Below are 19,931 nucleotides of genomic sequence, written 5' to 3' on the forward strand. Positions count from 1 at the left end.
ATATGATAACAATCGACAGTGAGTTATTCGAAACATAACCTCGTTAATAGCGTAAATTTATTATGAGCTTCAAGAGGATTAAGTCTCTAACGCATTCCTCTATTCAAATTATAGGCACAAGCGAACATTTGCATAAAGAAGTTCATGTTAATGAGCGTTTAGCTTCTTATAGTACAATCATAAGATCTTTATTTACTTGACGATACGAACAGTATAAAAATAGCATTATACTCTTCATCGAAGCGAATAGATTAAAGAATGTGTTGTATTGTGATAATAGATATCCTGAAAACGGCAAGAATGGCGAAAAATTCAGAAATTTGCAAGCCTGTTAATGGAATGCATCAAATATCATTTTGCAAAAGCCTGTCGATTTAAGAAAGTCAGACTTTAAATCATTGCCACAAGATTAGTGCTGATGTAATTGCCTATATAAAGGAAGTCAAAAACCACGCAATGACTAAGAAGAGCCTTCAGTTTTGGATATTTCGCTACGCTTATCTTGGTGGTGGGGTATATCTTTTTGTGAAAAGCGAGTACTTGCACATGTATTCTAATGAAACCCCTACTCTACAAAGAAGATGTTATATTTGGTATCAGAGAAGGAGGCTTACTGCAACAGCAACTATTAGTATGTCATTTGAGCCATAGATTCCTTACAGTTTACATTGCTGGAAGAACCTTTTCTTGTGCCCAATAGCATAAGCATTTGTATGATACTTGTTACAAACCATGAAATTAGGATTATTTTTGCCCTGATTTGTTTGTTCTATTATTTTACTCAAAAAATATTAGATATAGCTTCGTATATCGATGTTAATGTTGTCTTTCCCAAGACGCACTGCTTAAATTAAATGAAAAGATTCGAACTATATGCATAATGTGGAGATTTAATAATAGAGTGTCGCTCATCTTGTTCAGAATTAGCTGTATATTGAATGTTCATTCTAGCACTCTGGAATTCGGAAACCTTATCAAGAGTTGTATTAGATGAGAATGACTTTGCTGGTTTTTTCTTTCTGAACATATATTATTTAGAGCGTGATCTGTTCCGCAAAGCTTTTTCTGACTTGCATTTCGAAAGAAAAAAAAAAAAAAAGTAATGCAGGATTGTATAATAATATAATAAATATTTTGAATGCTTAGAGTGATTGCTTTGTATTTGTATAATTTTGTCATGTTCGATATGCCTCTTCATTCCGACTTTCTTGTGCGTACTAAGTAATTTTATGGAAAAGTAAATCAGAAAAAATAGCATACGAATTAGTTTGCAATGGTTTTCATATCAAAAGATGACTTCTTCACTGAGAACAAAAATGACGTTACCATCATTTCTAATAGGAATTTTTAGGCCTTGCTTGGCAAAGGCTTTTGATAACTCTGTTGATTCTAAAATGACAGTATGTACAACATGAGAACTACAAGTGATTCTTAAATTAATGCATTATAACTTACCTGTCATTCCCGGAAACTGTTTTACATTTTAAATGCAATCCAAGACAACAGAGCAAAAGGTTAGTTAATTCAACTTCAATTCAGAAAACTTTGCAGTTGTTCACTATAACAAAAGCTGCATGACTACATTACCTTCTTTGCTGAATAGACTGTAAATGGATCGGAAAAGACTTGCGCAATTATTTTTGACTTTGCATTCTCTTGGAAATCAGAACTATTCAAAGAGAAGGTATTGTGTTTGTCAATATAATATGACAGTTACTTTTTTGTCGGTACAAAGACTATCAATATCTTTACTTGAACAATTTCATCAAACTGAATCTCAAAGTATAGCGGCCTTCTGTGCGAATGCTTAGATCAGGAAAAGCGAAATAAAGTCCTTGTTCTCCTTCCGGATTTTTCAATAGGCTTGGTGAACTCACTAGTGAGCCCATTAGCACTCTCGTGCATTTTGGTGGGTTCGATATGATATTACGTTCTTCTCGACAATCATCCGACCAAAGGGTCACATGAAGCACAAAGAAAGGTATTTGAAGTGTCCTATTTCAGGGGAAAAAAGGATCAATAATAGCCCCTCCAAGAAACGGTTCTCCAATCAATGTAAACATTTACTGAACATCCACTGGTATTTCTGATCCTTCTTGGCGTACAATTAACTGAACAATAGGCGGTGGGTCAATAGGCCTTCTATCTTTTTCACCGAAACCACACATACGTGCATGAAGTGGTTGCTGACATACGACAAGTTCATAAGTTCTTTTTGAAATAAAATAAGGAGATAAAGACATGTCAACAACAACAAGAGAAAAACAATTCACAAAATTGTCCAAACACAGAACACACAGACACACAGACACACAGACCTCTTTTCACGTTCATCGTAGCCAATCGACTTGAACAAATTATCGCTCGGCTGCTTATTGTTGCCGTTCTCTTTGTATTGATTGTAGCGAGTGTCTGAGGCTGTTGTGGATGGCATAGTTGATGATGTGGATTGTTGTTGTTGTTGCTGATAGAGATCGTTCAAGTAGTGTTGATGGCCGTTCGCAACATGCTCTGGCGGATGATCTGAATTCATTTCACAGCAGTTTTGTATATTATAAGTTATGTAAGACAAGAAAGGTAGGTATAAGTCAATCCCAAAACGTTTAATGTTGGGAAAAAGTAAAACTCTTTAGATAAAGGGACGTATAATTTCAGTAACTTTTTTATTAGTTTTTTGGCAATTATCGGGTTATCATTTTCTTTTTTGCACCCGTCAAAAAAGTGTTTAAAAAAACAACAAAAAAAAAACAAAAAAAAAAAAACTATACAATATTACATAGAAGAGGTGGGATTTTCAAAAAGAGGTATAGCCCTTATTCAGGGTTTCCAACGATGCCTCTACCCCAATTTTCAATGATTCGAGAGCATTGCTCTCTGATATGATCGCCTCTTTCGGTATTCCATAAGCCTAAAGATTCTAACTGTCTAGCTAGGTAAACACATTGTTCCCAATAGAACTTGGCGTACAATCTCTTTTCAATCACAGTCTACGCGTGAATCAAATAGGATCAGTTTATAGGCCTAGTCGAGTATTAAGTTTAGTATACTTACATCTAATTCTGAAGGACCATTTTGTTCTTGGTGAGGCTTTTGAATGACATAATCATCAGGTAAAACGAAAAATTGATAACCAGCCAAATAATTTTGCAGTAAGCAGGCGGCTCTGTTATCAATGAATCTTTCAGAACACCTTTAGCGTTGTGAAGAAGATTTGTCAGTTCGAAGATTGCACACTCAGTTTAAAAAAATCGCCCATGTTGTTTTAATACGTTACCAAGGTTGAATGGTCTTGCTTTGAATTATAATAGGCTCGTAATCCATGCCATATTCCCTGATGGGATAAACACTCTCAGCTTTCTTCCATTGCTCAAAATCAGTAGGGCCTTCATTCAATTGGAAATGCTTATCGAATAATCCCAAAACCTTTTGTTTTTCGACCAGACGAAGCAAATCTTTCTTCGTTTGTGGTAAAGCGAATTTACTGCTAGCATTGGCATTGGTATATTGGAACGTTGGGACCACAAGCATATCACCACGATCCAAAATTGCAGTAAAGCCATTCTTGACCTTTTCATTGTTGTTGCTGTTACCATTGTTGGTTTCCTTGGTAGACATATAAGACAATAAGTTTTGATGAAGAGGACTGGCAAGCATAATATTTAAAGGGATATCAGCAACATAGTCGGTTCTGGCAAAAAGTCGTGCCAAATTGCGTTCTACGTTAACAGGGACCTTAATAGAGGGTGCCTTCTCTTTCGCTTGTAGAACATGAATATCAACGTTCTTATAGAGTTCCGGTTTGGTCTTGTATTCGGTTTGAATGTTGGAGAGAACCTTGTCCTTTTCAGATTCAGCAACATGTAAAGTGACAGAAATAGGACCTAAAAAAGTAATTTTTTTTTTTTTTTTTTGTTGAGTGAAAAGAAAATTGAAATCAAGCACGTACGCATGCACGCAACAAACATAGCCAAAAGCTTTGTGATTTTACCCTTCCATTGTTTACTTAAATCAACAAAGTCCTTCCATGTATTTGGTGTAGTAGTAGTAATTAAAGTGACGTCTGATGATGCAAAGTCTTGACTCGCTTTTTGCCAGTAAGGCTGAGTATTTTTTAAAGTGTCGTAGTGGCCTTGTGCAAAGAACTTTGACATCTTTAATCCGTGAGACATATTCGTAATTAAAGAATAAGGTTGATCTATTATATGATAATGTCAATAATTGCCCATTTATCACTTATTTTGCCTGCTTGCCATAAAATTCAGCTACCTGTATCATATGTACGTCCGTAGACTAAAGAATCGCCTACTCGTATACGTAACGTGGATAACCAAGATGACATGTGTGCTGTTGTCAAAACCAATGAGAATAGAATATATGCAAGTAATGAGAGTCTGAACCATCGATGATTTGTTACAGCGAACCTTGATCTTTGTTGTGTTTGGTTATACTGTGATGGTAATATCGAGCCATTGCTCGTTTTGTTGAAACTGAATAACTGGTCAAAAAATCCGTTAAGACCTCCTCCTGTTGAGGTTGCTCCGTTTAGCTTTTCATATCGTGTGTTCGACGGTTTGGAGTCCATACTTGATATATAATTTTTAATGAATATACAGATATCTATATATTAGCTGGAATTATAAGTAAGGTATGTGGAGTATGAATATGTACAGTTTAGATGAAGAGATGACCAAGTAGATGAGTGAATGACAAAAGATGAGGAATGCTGCCTGTACAGAAAATGGATGAATACAAGAAAAGAAAGAAAGAAAGAAAAGAGTAAGGCAAGATGAAAATACAGAAATATACTCAAAAAACAGGGAGTTGCACAAAAAAGTAATAGCCTTTTAATTTCGCTTGAAAAAAAGGGGTGTCTGTTGTTTGACTGACAGTTTGACTTACAGTTTGACTTACAGTTTGACTTACAGTTTGACTTACACACTTTTTGAATCAATTTTATTTTTTTAATTTTTTAGTTTCTTTATGCTGTAGAAATGCCTTAGTGCAAATGTTGCTCCCATCCCATCATTCTATAGCCTATCTGTAATAAAATTCTAATGTGAAAGACCTTTTGTAGCTATTAGAAAGGTCAAGTTACGCAAGATAACTTGACAGCTTGTGCATATTTGGGAACGTTTTGTTTATCAAGCTTGTGTTTCGCTCTCCATTGAACTTCAGATAAAATTTTGGGTTTCGGTTTATAGAATGTGTAATAACAGATGGCGTGTGTTATGGCACCACACAACAGGACACTCTCCAACAGGCTCGTTTTGAAAATGTCAAACAGGGTTTACCCAAAAAAAAGAAAAAGAAAACCATTTCTCTTACGCCATTGGCCATTGAGTTTTTTCTGTTCTTTTGCCCTCATAACGAGCAATACGGGCAAAAGCATCTTTCCCTAACTATAGTTACCATAGTAACAGAATTATGGATAGCGCATTTGTAATTTAAGGAGATGGTTGCTCCAACATCTACAAAACTTATAAGACTTTCTTATTATTTAAGTAAACAATAAAAGCACATCACTTGCAGAGGGATTCGGCACTTTCCCTTTCAAATTAGTTTCTCTATTCTACGCTTCAGCCAATTTAGATTCCGACGTATCTACCTTTAATTGAACAGTATCTTGAGGATAATAGCTAAAAGGGTCGTAAGAAAGTACGATCAACTAGTATGACAGATTAAGGGTACGGTTTGTTGGCATTTTAAGTGGTATTTTTAATGTAAGTCAGTGCATAAGCAAAGCTTAATCGGATACGTAAGTACATAAGCAGTGCCATTATTGAAGTTGGGCCAAGTGGCCAGGAAATCTTTACTGGATTCTGTTCGTTAAATGGCATGGCTTTAAGATAGATGTTTGATCGACTCTTTCGCACATCAAACAGGTTAAGATTGCTTAGAAGCTGTGATTTGAACGACGATGAATCAAATTATACTCTGACTTATCGTCATTGATAGACATATTTTATGTTTCTTAAGATGGGTGCTTTTTTTTTTTCCCTGAGTCTGAACCCTCCCAATCCTCTGTCCCAGCAGTCGTTTTTGTCTTCCGCTATTATTCTGCTACTTGCTCGGTGATTTTTTTTTTTTTTTTTTTTTTTTTTTTTTTTTGGTTTGATTTTCCTAGCATTTAGTGTAGCACATATTGGACAGGATCGACAGTATCAATGGTAATTGTGGTATACTACGTAACCACCAGTCTCTGTTCCCTGAAACGCTGAACAATAGCCACTATTCCATTTTGGACAATAAACACTTATCAGTAGGAAGTATTTAATGGAAAAAAGTATCCAGACCAGAAAAAATAAGAGAACCATTGAACTTTTCGTACAAGCTCTCGATATAATAATAGATTAAGCTATACTGTTACCAATGAGGAACTACACCAATAGTATAGAAGAGTAAGAATATAGTTATGTACAACTCTATAAATATTAATGTAAACTGAGTGTAGATAGAAATGGGAAATATAAGTGCGTTATAGAGATAGAGGTTGAATGAAGAGCTAAAATTGTAGCTTTGAAATGTCAGAATAGAAGAAATCGTGCTCTTCCGCAGACCTGGCTGTGATACGATGCGAAGGATCATAAGTCAACAACCGCTATTTTTGAATAAAAAGCTTGGATGTTAACTTCTTTTGCTCTTTTCCGTCAAAATACCGAAAAATGAAAACAGATCTTTTACCTCTAGCAAATCGAAGGCTAGGTCAGGCATCTCGATAGAATCATGGCATTTGAGCAGCAACGTTTTTAAATCTCTAGGCTTCCAAGCTAAATAGTGACACGGCATACGTTCAGTCGTCCATTCAACTTCTAAAACTAGGAAGAGATGTTTTGAGTTGGACTTACGTGGAAATTGTGCATTGTAATCACGTAGAGTTGACACACCTGGCCAGACTTCTTCGGTGGGTGTGCCTCTCAATTGAAAAATGTGAAAAAGCTCTTCGATTTGTGTTGCTCCTGTATTATTTGAAAGAGGGATAAGAATACAACGACATGATTCACGAGCAACTTGTTTCTACATTAATTCATTACCTGGGAAGAGTGGTCGGAATGCAATCATTTCAGCCATAATGCAACCAACACTCCACATATCCACCGCGGTTGAATAATAATCACTTCCTAAAAGGATTTCAGGTGCTCTATACCAAAGAGTGACAACCTATGCGCCAAAGATTTTTTTTAAGAAAAAAAAAAAAAAGGTGTAAGCGTACAAGCAGAGAGGGAGAAAAAGGGTAATGTGGAAAAAACCCTTTACTTGATGGGTATAAGCGCGCATTGGCACACCGAAAGATCTAGCCAACCCAAGGTCAGCAATGGTAAGCCTACCATGGCGATCAATGAGTAAATTCTGAGGCTTAAGGTCACGGTGAAGTATACGGCGGGTATGACAATAATGTAAACCACGTAGCAATTGGTGCATAAAGCTCTGTTGAATTTTGCAAAAGAATCTTTGTTCAGACCATCAAGTTCCTTTTACTGGGATGTTTTGTCACTGGTTTACAACTTACGCGGATATGATCGGCTGTTAATCCTCTTCTTCCTACTTTTTCCATGTATTTTCGCAAATCTACTTCAGAGTATTCGAATACGAGATAAACAGCGTTATTCTTTTGAATCATATCGGTCATCCTTTTGGCCAAAAAAAAAAACCACACAAAGGAGATGAGTAAGAACGATAGGGCAAGCAGCCGCGCATTCGATGGATGGGCATTACTATGTCACTTACTTGATAATATTGTCATGCCTCAACTCTTTCAATACGGCAATCTCTCTTAACGTTGTTGTGGGTATACCTTCTTGCATATTGAGTCGAATCTTTTTTATAGCGACAAATTCTTTCGTTGATTCCTGCTCTGCTTTAAAGACGACGCCATAAGTACCTTCGCCAATCTTGGAGATTTTCCTATAGCCGGGTAAGTCATAAGGATTGTTGAGATCTTCATGCTGTACGGGCGTCGTTGCAGGTGCTGGTACTCTTTCGGTCATAACAACATCTTTATTCGTCTCCGTTGCTGCTGGTGGGGCTTGCGGTGGTGCACGTTTTGGTATCGATCGTTGCTGAGATATGTTTCGAGAATCGACAAAGGTGTCTTTGAGGGATGGATGGTGTTCTTTGCTGTCCGATCTTATTTTTGTCAGGTTCGAATCCATCTCGACGTTTTCATTGCGCATATAATGTTGAGGATGAGGACGATGCAGTTGCTGTGTTTGCTTTTGCTGAATGTACAATCTTCCTTTTTCAGTGGTATGGGGTACATGGAGACGTGAATGCTGCTGTTGATGATGATACGTAACATTGGAAGGCCGTGTCGTATCAGACGGATAATGCTGCTGTTGAACATCGTGCGTAATCTCTGCGTGTGGTCTCTTTAGCACATTTGATTTGTTTTTAGCGGTTATATCTTGAAAATCACTGTTTATATTCTGGGTAAGGGGTTTTGGAGCCGTGATAACGACTGAATTTGGTGCGGGTCTATATTTGGTATGATTATTTTCGTTATTATTGGTATGGGTAACTTTCATAGGAACGACTTTCTGCTTTTTCTGTTCGTGTGGTGGGTTCTCTGCTAAGAAGCGCTTATCCATGTGTGTGGTTTGTAATGACGCATCTTTCAAGTGTGAGGTATGGGTGTATTCAGATGAGAGAGTTTGATCGGGTAGATTTTCTCTTCTCAGTATGTGCCTCGATCTATAAAGCTGATGATGAGATGACGGTAACATACTTTCATCAGGCATTTTTTCTAATATATTTTATTGTAATGTTATCAAACTAAATGTAAGGTATAAGAAGAGAGGGTCTAAAGGTTCCAATGCTATTATTTTTTTTGGATACAAATGATTGAAATGATAATGGTATAGAATAGCTTTTTTCTTTTTATTTGGTTAGTTATTCATGTAGAAAGGTACCAAAAATTGCAGATGGCACTTGTAATTTTTTTTTTTTTTAATTTTGGGCACAAATAATTTTTTTTTATTTTTTTTTTTTATTTTTTTTTTTTTGTTCGTTTGTCGTCACAGTGGCAATAAAACAGACAAAGAAAAGTAAATGTCAACAACGCGATTCCGACTTTTTTTTTTTTTCTCTTTTTCATACCTTCCGTTTTGACTCCACGCGACGCGCACACAGCAACTGTACTTGGTCAAATTAAAAGAAAAAAAAAAATATATAAAAAAAAAGAATATAAAAAAAAAATTGAATAATAAAAAAAAAGGAAAAAGTACATGTTACAGTATGAGCTCTAGTTCAACCAACATATATAACACGTCTAAGCAAGACATGCTACAAATACATTTCAGAGACAAAGCTTGCACAAGTGAATATAGACAAATGCTTTAAAGGAAATTCATGCGTTATCTTTGCTTCATTGTTGTTCATTCGACTTGACTACGGTTTATAAAATGGCAACAGTTTGATCAAACATGCCTATCTGATATTCAGACAGTCTTAAAAAACCAACAAAACTCTGACTATTCATAGTAAAAAACCAAAACTTTTGCGAGGTCAACTGTTCGTTAGAGCTTTATGAAAATCCGAAATAGTAATATAAAATCTATTTTTTTTTTTTTTTAAAAAGAGGCAAAACACATCATCATTTTCATTGAATGACAGAGTGTGTGAGATGGTTTATTGATAGATGAGGGTAATCAGGACTGTAAGAATGTACAAAGGTAGCAATAATATAAAAAGTAAATGTTTAGCGTATGGGCGGTATGGATGACATAAGGAAGAGAGGAAGGAATCCTATGATTTTAGGGTGTTGAGAAGGATGTAGAGTAGGAATAGTATTGTTAAATTATCTATAGCTTTCCCACTTTAACCATGAACAAGCTGAATCAGAGCAGGAACAACAGATTGATCGGCCAATGTAGAGATATCACCGAGGGATTCATGTTCACCGTTCACGATCTTTCTCAAGATACGACGCATAATCTTTCCAGAACGAGTCTTGGGATGGTCATTCACAATATAGATACGCTTAGGAGTGGCGAAAGGACCAATGGTCTTACGCACCAACAGTGTCAATTCCTTATCCAAACCTTCTGAAACATCTACATTAGGCTTGATGGAAACGAAAGCATGGATACATTGGCCTGTCAAATCGTCATGTCCGCCAATCACGGCTGCTTCGGCGACGGCCTCATGGTGGATCAAAGCGGATTCAATTTCGGCAGTGGAGAGACGATGACCAGAGACATTGATGACATCGTCCACACGCCCTTGAACCCAGATGTAACCGTCCTCGTCACGATAAGCTCCATCACCGGTGAAATAGTAGCCGGGGTAGGGTTGAAGATAGGTTTCCAAGAAGCGAGTGTGATTGTTGTAAACAGAACGAGCCATGGATGGCCAAGGTTGACTGATAGCAAGAACACCGGTTTCATGCACTTGGGTCACCTCTTTGCCTGTCGTAGGATCGAGGATAACAGGCTTAATACCAAAGAAGGGCAAAGTAGCAGATCCTGGTTTTGTGGAATGCGAACCAGGAAGTGGGGTGATAATGATGGAGCCCGTTTCCGTTTGCCAGTACGTATCGACAACAGCGCATTGGCCGCGGCCGACCTTTTCGTTGTACCAATCCCATGCTTCGGGGTTGATGGGCTCACCTACAGAACCGATCACGCGAAGGGAAGATAAATCATGCTTCTCAACCCACTTGTCACCAAGGCGACGAAGAGCACGAATAGCAGTGGGAGCGGTGTAAAATTGTGTAATCTTGTATTTTTCAATCAATTCCCAGAAACGGCTGGGAGTAGGATAGGTAGGCGTTGATTCGAACAAAACAGTTGTACCTCCCAAGGCCAAAGGACCGTAGAGAATGTAAGTGTGACCCTATAGATGCGTACAAACAACCCGTCGCTCCCTTTTTAAGTGATACGTTTTTTTTTTTGTTTTTTTTTTTGCAAATCGTCAATTATTGCACACTACATTAGATACTTACAGTAATCCATCCTACATCGGCCATACAAGCGTGGATATCCCCCTCATGGTAATCAAAGATGTATTTTACAGTCATCGCGGCGCCCAAAAGGTAGCCACCTGTGGTGTGCAAAATTCCCTTGGGAGTACCAGTAGAACCAGAAGTATACAAGAGGAAAAGCGGGTCTTCAGCATTCATAGGCTCAGCGGGACAGAAAGTTCTGGCCTTTGCCATTTCTTCATGCCACCAAAGGTCACGGTCTTCAACCCAATCAATGGGTGATCCAGTGCGGCGGAACACGATGACGTTCTCGACTTGAGTTTGATTGGAGCGCAGAGCGTCGTCGACAATACGCTTGGTAGCTACTGATTTACCGCCACGACGACCTTCATCCGAAGTAATGACAATTCTAGCGGAACAATCTACAACACGATCACGAAGAGAATCTGAAGAGAAACCGGCAAAAACAACAGAGTGAACTGCACCAATACGAGTACAAGCCAGCATAGCAATGAGAGCTTCGGGTATCATAGGCATGTAAATGGCAACAGCATCGCCCTTACGAACGCCTAAATTCTTTAATGTGTTGGCCATTTGACAGACAGACCGTAATAATTCGGCATAAGTGATATTGCGACTTTGGTCGGGTTCGTCTCCTTCGTGAATGATAGCTATTTTGTCTGGATTGGCAAGAGCATGTCTGTCCACGCAATTGTAAGAAACATTCAATTCTCCTTCCAAAAACCATGCAACATCGCCTTTCTCGAAAGAACCGTGTCGAACGGTTTTGAAGTCCTTGGACCAAGTAATCAATTCACGAGCCAACTAAAGAGGATGAGCATAGTACGGTTACTAACGATGGTGTATGCTCGTGTTTGTTTGGAAAAAGAGGAGGGGGGTTTCTCTCACTTACGTTTCCAAAGAATTGATCGGGATTCTCAACACTTTCTGTCCACATGGATTTGTACTTTTCCATGGAGTCCACAAATGGAGTAGGATTCTTTGAGGAGTCCAAAAGACATGCAGGAACAGGATGCACACGAACGGAAGGTTGATCAGTAGTCATTTTTGAAACAGGTATAAAAAAACTTATATAAAAAAAAAAAAAAAAAAAAAAAAAATGGAAAGGGAAAAAGAAGTAAAATAGAGAGAATGAGAAGCGTCTGTTTTTTTATATCAATTTATTTTTTTTTGGGGCTGAATGCGCACCAAGCGCAAGAGAATAAACTATTTTCAGGGCGAATCCTTCTAACATTCATACAGGTTTACATAATGGCAGTCCAAAGCTACTTGATTTGGTGTGGATGAACACAAAACTTTATTTTATTGCGACACCAGAGCTTCTGGAACCCCAGAGACTTGTCTTTTAGTGTCTTCTTTTTATGACGACTATTGCAGTAACTCAACCCTGTTGCAGAAAGCACTAGTGACTAAGAAATAAAAAACACTCGTCTAAAGAACTCTACATTAGAACCCGAGGAACTAGTGGGTTTTCTAGAAATAAAAATTGACGGCATGTCTACTCCCTTCCGTTGATCCCTCAGCCGGGCTGACATTGACTTGGGAAATTTCCTAATCCTGCAAATCATCCGCGGCGTTCGTTTCGCTCAAGGCAGGACCCCTATTTTCTGCCAATTTCTTTTGATTTTGACAGTTGCAATTTCTCTTAAAACACGTCTTTTTACTCTTGGATGTTATCTCCACTGCCTCAAAGGCGTCTTCCATGTCCCTTTCCTTTGGAAAATCTTGCTTAATTGTTTATCAGATTCCCTTACTCACGGTCGTTTCATTTAAATACAGCTACGAGAAATGATTGGTCCCGCACTTATCAAAAATCCATTAAAAAATTCTCAAAGGGACGAGAAGTGTAAAGGGAAAGATCTATAGACATATACACAGCACCTAAAAGTTACACATGGATTAGCCCAAGCATCTCTGCAAAGGCTCACGATGGGAATTTCTTTGTTCTCTAAATTGTTTCTGGCCTTATGAAACAGATTCAAAACTTGCCTCATTTGAGTTCAATGGAAACCATGCCCATTATTTCAAGATGTATTTTTACTAAGATAGTGGATGAAAATGTTTTATTTGGCCCCTCAGGAATAGATGAGATCTGGTTTATATAATTGTAGTTGGCAACAGAGTAGTGTGTGTGTGTGTCTTAAAGTTTTGGACTTGTGGAAGGGTCACTGATTTGAATCACTAACTTTCCAAACTGTTCACTGTTACTATAGCATTGTTATAGAAAATAGCAAAGTCAATACCAGCAGCAACAACCCCTTCTTTATGTTCAGTAGCCACTTTTACCTCATCGTAGCAATAGCTTCATCCAGTGCTTTTGCATTTAAACCATCCCATACACGGGAAACAACAGGCTTAATTTTATTTTCTTCTACAAACTTTACCATTTCTTTGAATTCTGTTCTTGAACCCATGGTGGAGCCACGAATATCAATGTTCTTCAATACGTGGGACATGGAGTACGTAACACCTTTTACACTAGCCGTTTGTCCGTAATTCACAATAATGCCACCTGTACGCATTACTTTAGGATAGACACCGTACAATGGGCCGCCCGCACCGTCAATAACAGCTGACAGCAGATTTTTTCCTAGCAACTTTTTCAACTCACGGATGAAATCATCTAATAGATAAGTATTGGATGAGAGCCGGGGGAAAAACGACTTTATACGTTTGCCACCCAAAACAAGTGTTTCTTTTTATTACCACACCCTTACCATCCTTATAATTGACACCCCCTTTTGCACCCAAAGCAATTGCCTTTTCGATCTTTGTTGCACTGGATGATGTGACGTAGACATGAGCACCTGCTGCTACAGCAAACTGAAGCGCACATAAAGCAACACCTCCACCAATACCGGTGATCAATACATGCTCATCTTTTTTGACCAAACCTTTCGTGAACAAAGCTCTACAAATAACTATGAAAGGTAAAATACCAAGAGCAAAAGCTTTCTGCTATCCTATCTCTTCTTATCTTTTCTATGACAGCCATTTCAAGCTTCATTCCTTTCTTACCTATAAGCGGTTAAACCAGCGAGTGGTAATGCAGCAGCTTCAGCATTTGATAAATGAGTGGGACAAGCAACCAATTCCTCCATGTCCATCCATACAGGCTCTTCTGTCAATGTGCCTGCCCAAGGCAATAGTCCCAAAATACCAAACGTTTGCTCAGGTCCTCGTTCATCGGATACCCAGCCTGATCCAGGGTTCAAAAGAACTCGCTGACCAATGTGGATGGTATCATCGTTATGGTCGCTCTTTTTAATGACGTAGCCGACAGCATCAGAGCCCAAGACCGACCCTACTTTGATGCCAGGATACATTCCTTTCAGAATCCAGACATCTCTATTTCATCGTTAAGCGAAAAAAAAAAAAAAAAAAAAAAAAAAAAAAAAAAAAACCATCTGAAGGGCTGATAGAAGGCAGTAGTCAATTTCATCTTTTTTGTATACCTATGATTCAATGCAGCTGCCTGAACTTTCACAAGTGCTTGGCTCTTATCAGCTGAGAATTCACCAACGGGGTTTTCTTTCAGCTCAAGCCCATATTTATACTTTGTTTGAGTTGTAGCGTTTTCAGATAAAATGACACTAACCATAAGATAATTGAAGAGAGAAAGACAAAATGAACAGAAAAAGAAAAAACAGAGCAATTCGGGAAAGGCTCCATCTATAGTTTAGCAGTTATGACTTTGCACGCTTCTGAGTTTTATTGAGCAGCACAGACTCGTTTTTTTTTTGGTTTTTTTTTTGGCTTTTCTTATTTGTGAAAAAAGAGACAGCAGAGTGTATAGAATATGGTCAAACCAGAAAAAAAAAAAATCTATAGTGTATTATCATTCGATTTCATTGTTCTTTTCTAAAGCATAAAGTTAGCAACTGATTTCACATATGTCCTTTTGTTCCCTTCCCTTTTGCAACATATCAAACACCACTACTATTCAGGAGGAAGGTGGAGGTGGGGGTGGAGGCGTAGGATCATCCGATGGTGGAGGTGGAGGTGGTGGTGGAATAGCGTCGCTGCCACCTGGTGCTGGTTCTGAAGGGGGAGGCGGTGGAGGAGGTGGAGCAGCTCCATCTGCAGAATCAGCAGGGGCAGGTGGGACAGCAGCAGCAGCAGTAGCAGCACCATATCCATAATAGTTGTAGTAAGCATTAGCATCGTATGGCTGGCCATAGTAGTTATAGTAATTGTTGTAGGAACTATAATCATATTCACCGGTGGCTCCTGTAGCTGATGCAGTGGGTGTACCTGAATCAGAAGTAGGCGTATGGGTAGCTGAGCCAAGAGAGGGCGATGATCCAGGAGGTGGAGGTGGAGACATACCGTGTCCGTAGCCACCATAATTATTGTTGTTGTAATACTGTTAACAGATAATGAGGGTTCGGGTTAATAAGTAAAATTCAACATTTTTACAAGTTTTTTTTGAAAAAATTTGGGAAAGAAAAGAAAAACGAAACACATGTCAGTATAACTCTTTCATTCATTCGTTTTTTTTTTTTTTTTTTTCTTCAATAAGCCAAAAGCCCATTCTAAAAATGTACAAGTAGAGAGTAGCTTTTTTTTTCCCCTATCTTTTCGTTTTTTTTTTTTTTTCCTTTTCTTTTACGTTGGTTGCAAAACTTACTCCGTTATTATAGCCACCACCGCGATAGTGACCGCCTCTTCCGTACGCAGAGGGGTTAGCTATAGCTCTCTCAGCTTCAGCTTTGACTGTATCAAGTAAATCTTGAGTCAGTTTAGCGCCGATTTCCAAACCTTCTTCCCTTGAGCATCTATCATTGCAATAGAGAAACGTCCCCATCAGTTACGAGGAAACGTTGCTTTCCGTTTGAAAAACAACTCAACACTTACGAGAGATGAACATGCAATGGTTCGTCGGATTCTCTACCCGTGCTTGTTTCAAGGAAACCCGAGCCTCTACCTTTCAGCTGAACTCTACAACCAGATTCTTGCTGAATATGTTTGACAAAGGCACCACTAGGGCCCACAATCTTGGCACGCAAGTTGAAGGGTGGGGTTCCATCCACTTTGACTTCTAGCTTTCTTTCATGGAATTTTCTTTCGGGTCTTCTGTATTCTCCCCTATGATACGGTGAATGATGCTGTTGATCCTCTCTGTCGCGTTCTCCACGGTGATGAGGTGTAAAAGTACTTGGTGTTGGCACTTGAGCTGTTTCAATCAATTCCTCAATTTTCGCTACTGCTTTATCAAGCGATTCTTGATCCGATGCTGTGACATGCAGATACAGTGGAGGTTCCTTTTCCGTAGCTAAGGATGTGTCAGGGTAATATTTGCCACGAGTGATAACATCTGCTCCAGTTTCTTCTTTGATTTGAGACTGTGTAGCCCCTCGGGTCAGCATGTATCGATTCTTTAAATCATTAATAGGAATATCTTTGACAAATGGATTGGCTTCTTTTGCTGGTGAAGGGGAGGCTACACCTGTTGCCGCACTCGTGTTTGATTTATGAGATGGGTCGTCGTGCATCATGCCTTTTTGCGCCAACATGGCATTAATTCTAGCAGCCGCTTCACCTGAATATCGGGTCAATCAAATAGCTCCACATCAATAAAATGTTCCTATTGCCCCAATGCGTTTTGATAAATGAGATGACTTACTAACAGCTTTACTTGGGTCAGCAGTCTCTGCTTCAGGAGTGGCACTATCCGTTCGGGTGACTTTTGAGGCGGGAGATTCTGTATGTTCGTCTTGATCCCACTTTCTTTTCCTAGTGCAAAAGTAGAAAAAAAGGTTGAATAACTGGCTTTCACAAGGAAGGTGCGCTACAGGTTATACTCACTTGTGTGAATCAGTCATTTTCAATCCAAACAGTCTAATGCACAAACGATGAGGAATGGAGAAAGAAAAAAGACAAAAAGACAAAAAAAAAACCAAAAAAATTTTAAGCGCTGCTGTACAATGGGCAATGGTGATGAATACCATTTTAAAGTTCAGCCGCCTCCTTCCTCTATGTCTTGTAGAATCGAGTGGAACGATTTAAATTATCAGCATGCGTTAAAGAGGCGAATCATTTATTCTTGACTCATATATGTAGGTGAGATAGGAATAGGGTAGTTTTTCTTTGCAGGGAAAAATATAAAGTAAACCAACGCTTCAAGGTTTATCCTATTATTCGAAGCGTCAGACGAGGAGAGACGAAGCTTGACGGAAAAACTGTATTATTTCCATATCTTTGCAAAATTGCTATTTCGTTGATAGCTTCTGATGGCTATACTGTGATAACTCTTTACATTTATGGGGGGGTGTAGTTTTACATTTTGTAAGCGTCTAATTTGTACCACAACAAGTACGTTTCTACAAGCAGTTAGCCTGGTCTTCTTTTTGTTAGTTGATGTCGACTCGAACATTTTTCCCCGATCTCATTTTAATGGATATAAATGACAAACAGAGTTACTTGAGTAACATAGCGAAGAAGAAGAAGAAGAAAACGGTTTACTAGGAACTTTTCAAGGTTTTTTTTTTTAAAAAATAGAGGAGGATATATTGGTAATGGTAGGGAAATACGAGAGTATAGATATGCAGTTGCGTTCTATAGTGATTATATTGTAGACAAGATTTATAAGGCGGTTGGCTCTGTATCTATCAGATCACTCATTGTTATATCCATGTCCTGTTCATGGAGTAGTGTTGTAGGCAATGAGGATGGATCCATGGCAGTATTTTCCTTATTGAATAGACTGGGAGTCGTATTCCAAGTGGAGGGTGTCCTCATTTCTGATGGCTTTTTACTAAAGTTCGTACTGGGAATGGCTGTTTGATAAGGATGAGAACGATGCAATCTATGATAAAAGGGGTATGCGGTATTTCTTTGATGTTGTTGAGAAGTATGTGGGTAAGGGTAATTATATCCATTGGTTAGACGAACAGGTTCCAATGTATTTTCGTTACTGCTCGTTGTTTTGTTGGTATTCGTTGTTGTTGTTGTAGCAGCAGGAGCGGCAGCAGTAGCATTCGTAGTTTTATGAATGGATATGGACGGTGAGTCAGGTGTATGTAGTGGTGAATGAGAAGAGCCATCTGAAGATAATGATGATGCGTATGAGATATCGTTATTTGCAGCTCCGTCATCACCGGTGTTCTTATGACGCATACTGTGGATGGAACTGTTGTTGTTGTTGTCGTTGCTGGTATTACTGTTATTATTTAGGCTTGCTTGAGATAACTTCCAGAAATCAACGCCTAATAAAGCTGACAAATCTGTATGGCTAAGGTTATTATGTTGCTGGTGAATCTGCTCCAACAAGGGCGTTTGTTTACTCTCGCTTTGACTATTCGCGCTTTTAGCTGCTTCTTCTTCCTGTCCTTTTTGCTTGTTGAAATCAAGCTCGCTTAATCCTTGCAGGCGACGCCAATGATTTGTCGTCCGGCGAAGATCATAGTCAATCGTCAAGAACCAGTATTTTTCAAAGAATTCCGGAGGCAATTGCCAATTGCCTGCTACACCAGGATCGCCACCGTGGAAGACTGAATTACCTAATAACAGCCTAAAACAGTCATCGAGGTCGAACTGGTCTCTAAAAAGTATCATTCTGTCTCTCATGTGTGGAGTAGGAATAAGATCAATACGGGGATCGTGAGGTATTGTCAGCTAGGATGCGTTTGAGAAAGTTTTCACGTTAATCCAACTACAAAAAGTTCCTCCATAAAAAGGGTTTTCTTTTACCTACCTGTAGTAAGGTGGGCTGAATGGCAAAGGGTATGGAATCCATACGCACACAAGCAGATTGTAAACGAAGTCGTAAACGTAATGTCTGAATAGCAGCCAAATTAGAGGTGAGTGGTTCCTCCGTTAGCATGACGGGCCGTGTTGTGGTGTTTGTGTTGTGGTGAAGAGGGTTGCTGTTATTGGTGTTGTTATTTGAATGTAGGGAAGACGTCGTTTTGTCTCTGTTTAACTGCACTTGATGATTGATTTTATCCGAGGCAACCGATCCAGGAGAGAGCGGTGGCATAGTTGCTGTTTCTTCCTCGAGCTGTTGTTGCTGTTGCTGTTGCTGCTGCTGCTGTTGTTGTTGTTGTTGTTGTTGTTGCTGTTGGGCTTCTAATGGGTGTACAAAATCCGTAGGAGGGAACTTGTCCTTCCATGAGGATGAAGACATGGAAGCATGAGATGAGGACGCATTTGCTTGAGGAGCAGCCATAGGCGCTGGCCTTGAAAATGCATGCTGTTGGTATGAAGAGGCGGAATGATCCGGCAGAGAATGAACACCTTGTTTGGTAATGACGATAGAACCTGAAGAAAGGTAGCGATCACGTTGTTTAACGGTGTGGCGATAACCAAAAAGCTTTGAGGGAATGGGCAATTTGTTGCTTGCATTGACGCTGATATAGGCAGCAATGGTTTCTGGAATCGACTTGGCTAAAACAGACAGCGCCTGCTCGTTGATGTAAGGGCCATGCTGTGGTATGACCAAGTTGTGCTGATAGCAAACAAGTTGAAGTGATAAGACGATGCCTTTGAGGTACCAATTTTCTGAGCGTAAAATTTCTTGATCTGCCTTCAACTGTTCGTTCTCCACAAGAAGCTTATCTCGTTGTTCTCTAATCTGTTTGATAGCTACTTCTAATTCACGCATGTGTCTTTCTTTACGCTCTCGAAAAGCTCTTTGTGCTGCTCGATTCTGTGCTTTGCGAAGAGCTGGTGAGGCAGGGTTAGGTTTACGCCCCGGCTTTTTTCTTATTTTCATTGGTTGGCCAGAGGAATCATGCTGCTGTTGTTGTTGTTGTTGTTGTTGTTGTTGATTTTGTAAACAAGCTGGACCCCCCATTGGTAAGGCTGCTATGATATCCTGGTCTATTGGAGTGATACTGTCGTTATCGGACTGCATATTCGTTTATAAATGAAAGCTTGTCTAACCCCACACAAAGAAAGTTTGGTAAAAATTCAGGAAAGAAAAAGGCTCATTCTAAAAGAATGTTGCTCCTTTCCCCTCTAGACACTGAAAGGTACAGACCCATTTTGT

At 39.0% G+C, this 19,931-nt stretch overlaps 6 protein-coding genes across 6 annotated transcripts; all 6 read right to left on the minus strand.

Moving 5' to 3' along the window:
• Window positions 1-1,347: 1,347 nt before the first annotated feature.
• BDF20DRAFT_827687 (velvet factor-domain-containing protein) lies at window positions 1,348-4,582 on the minus strand (the record flags this gene model as incomplete). The annotated part of the gene is made up of 11 exons (XM_053078184.1): window positions 1,348-1,389; window positions 1,588-1,669; window positions 1,753-1,995; window positions 2,068-2,211; window positions 2,319-2,412; window positions 2,843-2,987; window positions 3,052-3,190; window positions 3,275-3,583; window positions 3,623-3,881; window positions 3,989-4,195; window positions 4,267-4,582. 11 exons carry the CDS (start codon window positions 4,580-4,582, stop codon window positions 1,348-1,350), a joined length of 1,980 nt encoding a protein of 659 aa, XP_052931658.1.
• A 1,920-nt stretch (window positions 4,583-6,502) lies between these two features.
• Window positions 6,503-7,985, minus strand: BDF20DRAFT_908023 (kinase-like domain-containing protein; the record flags this gene model as incomplete). Its single annotated transcript, XM_053083437.1, has 7 exons — window positions 6,503-6,598; window positions 6,682-6,767; window positions 6,846-6,956; window positions 7,032-7,158; window positions 7,255-7,425; window positions 7,508-7,628; window positions 7,726-7,985. The coding sequence occupies 7 exons, from the start codon at window positions 7,983-7,985 to the stop codon at window positions 6,503-6,505; spliced, it is 972 nt and encodes a 323-aa protein (XP_052931659.1).
• A 1,574-nt stretch (window positions 7,986-9,559) lies between these two features.
• On the minus strand, window positions 9,560-12,009 carry BDF20DRAFT_894976 (acetyl-coenzyme A synthetase). The gene is made up of 3 exons (XM_053082430.1): window positions 11,832-12,009; window positions 10,940-11,743; window positions 9,560-10,830 (listed from the first exon to the last, which is right to left on the minus strand). The coding sequence occupies exons 1-3, from the start codon at window positions 11,982-11,984 to the stop codon at window positions 9,814-9,816; spliced, it is 1,974 nt and encodes a 657-aa protein (XP_052931660.1). The 5' UTR covers window positions 11,985-12,009; the 3' UTR covers window positions 9,560-9,813.
• Window positions 12,010-12,637: 628 nt separating this feature from the next.
• BDF20DRAFT_925274 (uncharacterized protein) lies at window positions 12,638-14,540 on the minus strand (the record flags this gene model as incomplete). The annotated part of the gene is made up of 5 exons (XM_053084696.1): window positions 12,638-13,146; window positions 13,226-13,562; window positions 13,657-13,850; window positions 13,958-14,287; window positions 14,395-14,540. 5 exons carry the CDS (start codon window positions 14,538-14,540, stop codon window positions 13,080-13,082), a joined length of 1,074 nt encoding a protein of 357 aa, XP_052931661.1. The 3' UTR covers window positions 12,638-13,079.
• Window positions 14,541-14,621: 81 nt separating this feature from the next.
• On the minus strand, window positions 14,622-16,816 carry BDF20DRAFT_894982 (uncharacterized protein). Its single transcript, XM_053082431.1, has 5 exons — window positions 16,748-16,816; window positions 16,566-16,675; window positions 15,797-16,481; window positions 15,570-15,717; window positions 14,622-15,305 (listed from the first exon to the last, which is right to left on the minus strand). The coding sequence occupies exons 1-5, from the start codon at window positions 16,762-16,764 to the stop codon at window positions 14,883-14,885; spliced, it is 1,383 nt and encodes a 460-aa protein (XP_052931662.1). The 5' UTR covers window positions 16,765-16,816; the 3' UTR covers window positions 14,622-14,882.
• A 708-nt stretch (window positions 16,817-17,524) lies between these two features.
• On the minus strand, window positions 17,525-19,796 carry BDF20DRAFT_916763 (uncharacterized protein; the record flags this gene model as incomplete). The annotated part of the gene is made up of 2 exons (XM_053084489.1): window positions 17,525-18,556; window positions 18,636-19,796. 2 exons carry the CDS (start codon window positions 19,794-19,796, stop codon window positions 17,525-17,527), a joined length of 2,193 nt encoding a protein of 730 aa, XP_052931663.1.
• Between the last annotated feature and the right edge of the window lie 135 nt (window positions 19,797-19,931).

This window comes from Mycotypha africana (genome assembly GCF_025528875.1).
Source record: "Mycotypha africana strain NRRL 2978 chromosome Unknown BDF20scaffold_12, whole genome shotgun sequence".
In the NCBI taxonomy this organism is placed as follows: Eukaryota; Fungi; Mucoromycota; class Mucoromycetes; order Mucorales; family Mycotyphaceae; genus Mycotypha; species Mycotypha africana.

Bases quoted from the DNA above. Each gene is read 5' to 3' on its own strand.
- BDF20DRAFT_894976 (XM_053082430.1), bottom strand. From the start codon at position 11,984: ATGACTACTGATCAACCTTCCGTTCGTGTGCATCCTGTTCCTGCATGT. The intron at 11,744-11,831 runs GTAAGTGAGAGA...CATCCTCTTTAG, and splicing joins CCGATCAATTCTTTGGAAAC to TTGGCTCGTGAATTGATTAC. The intron at 10,831-10,939 runs GTAAGTATCTAA...ACGCATCTATAG, and splicing joins CCGATGTAGGATGGATTACT to GGTCACACTTACATTCTCTA.
- BDF20DRAFT_894982 (XM_053082431.1), bottom strand. The intron at 16,482-16,565 runs GTAAGTCATCTC...CCCGATATTCAG, and splicing joins TGACCCAAGTAAAGCTGTTA to GTGAAGCGGCTGCTAGAATT. The intron at 15,718-15,796 runs GTAAGTGTTGAG...TTGCAATGATAG, and splicing joins CCATTGCATGTTCATCTCTC to ATGCTCAAGGGAAGAAGGTT.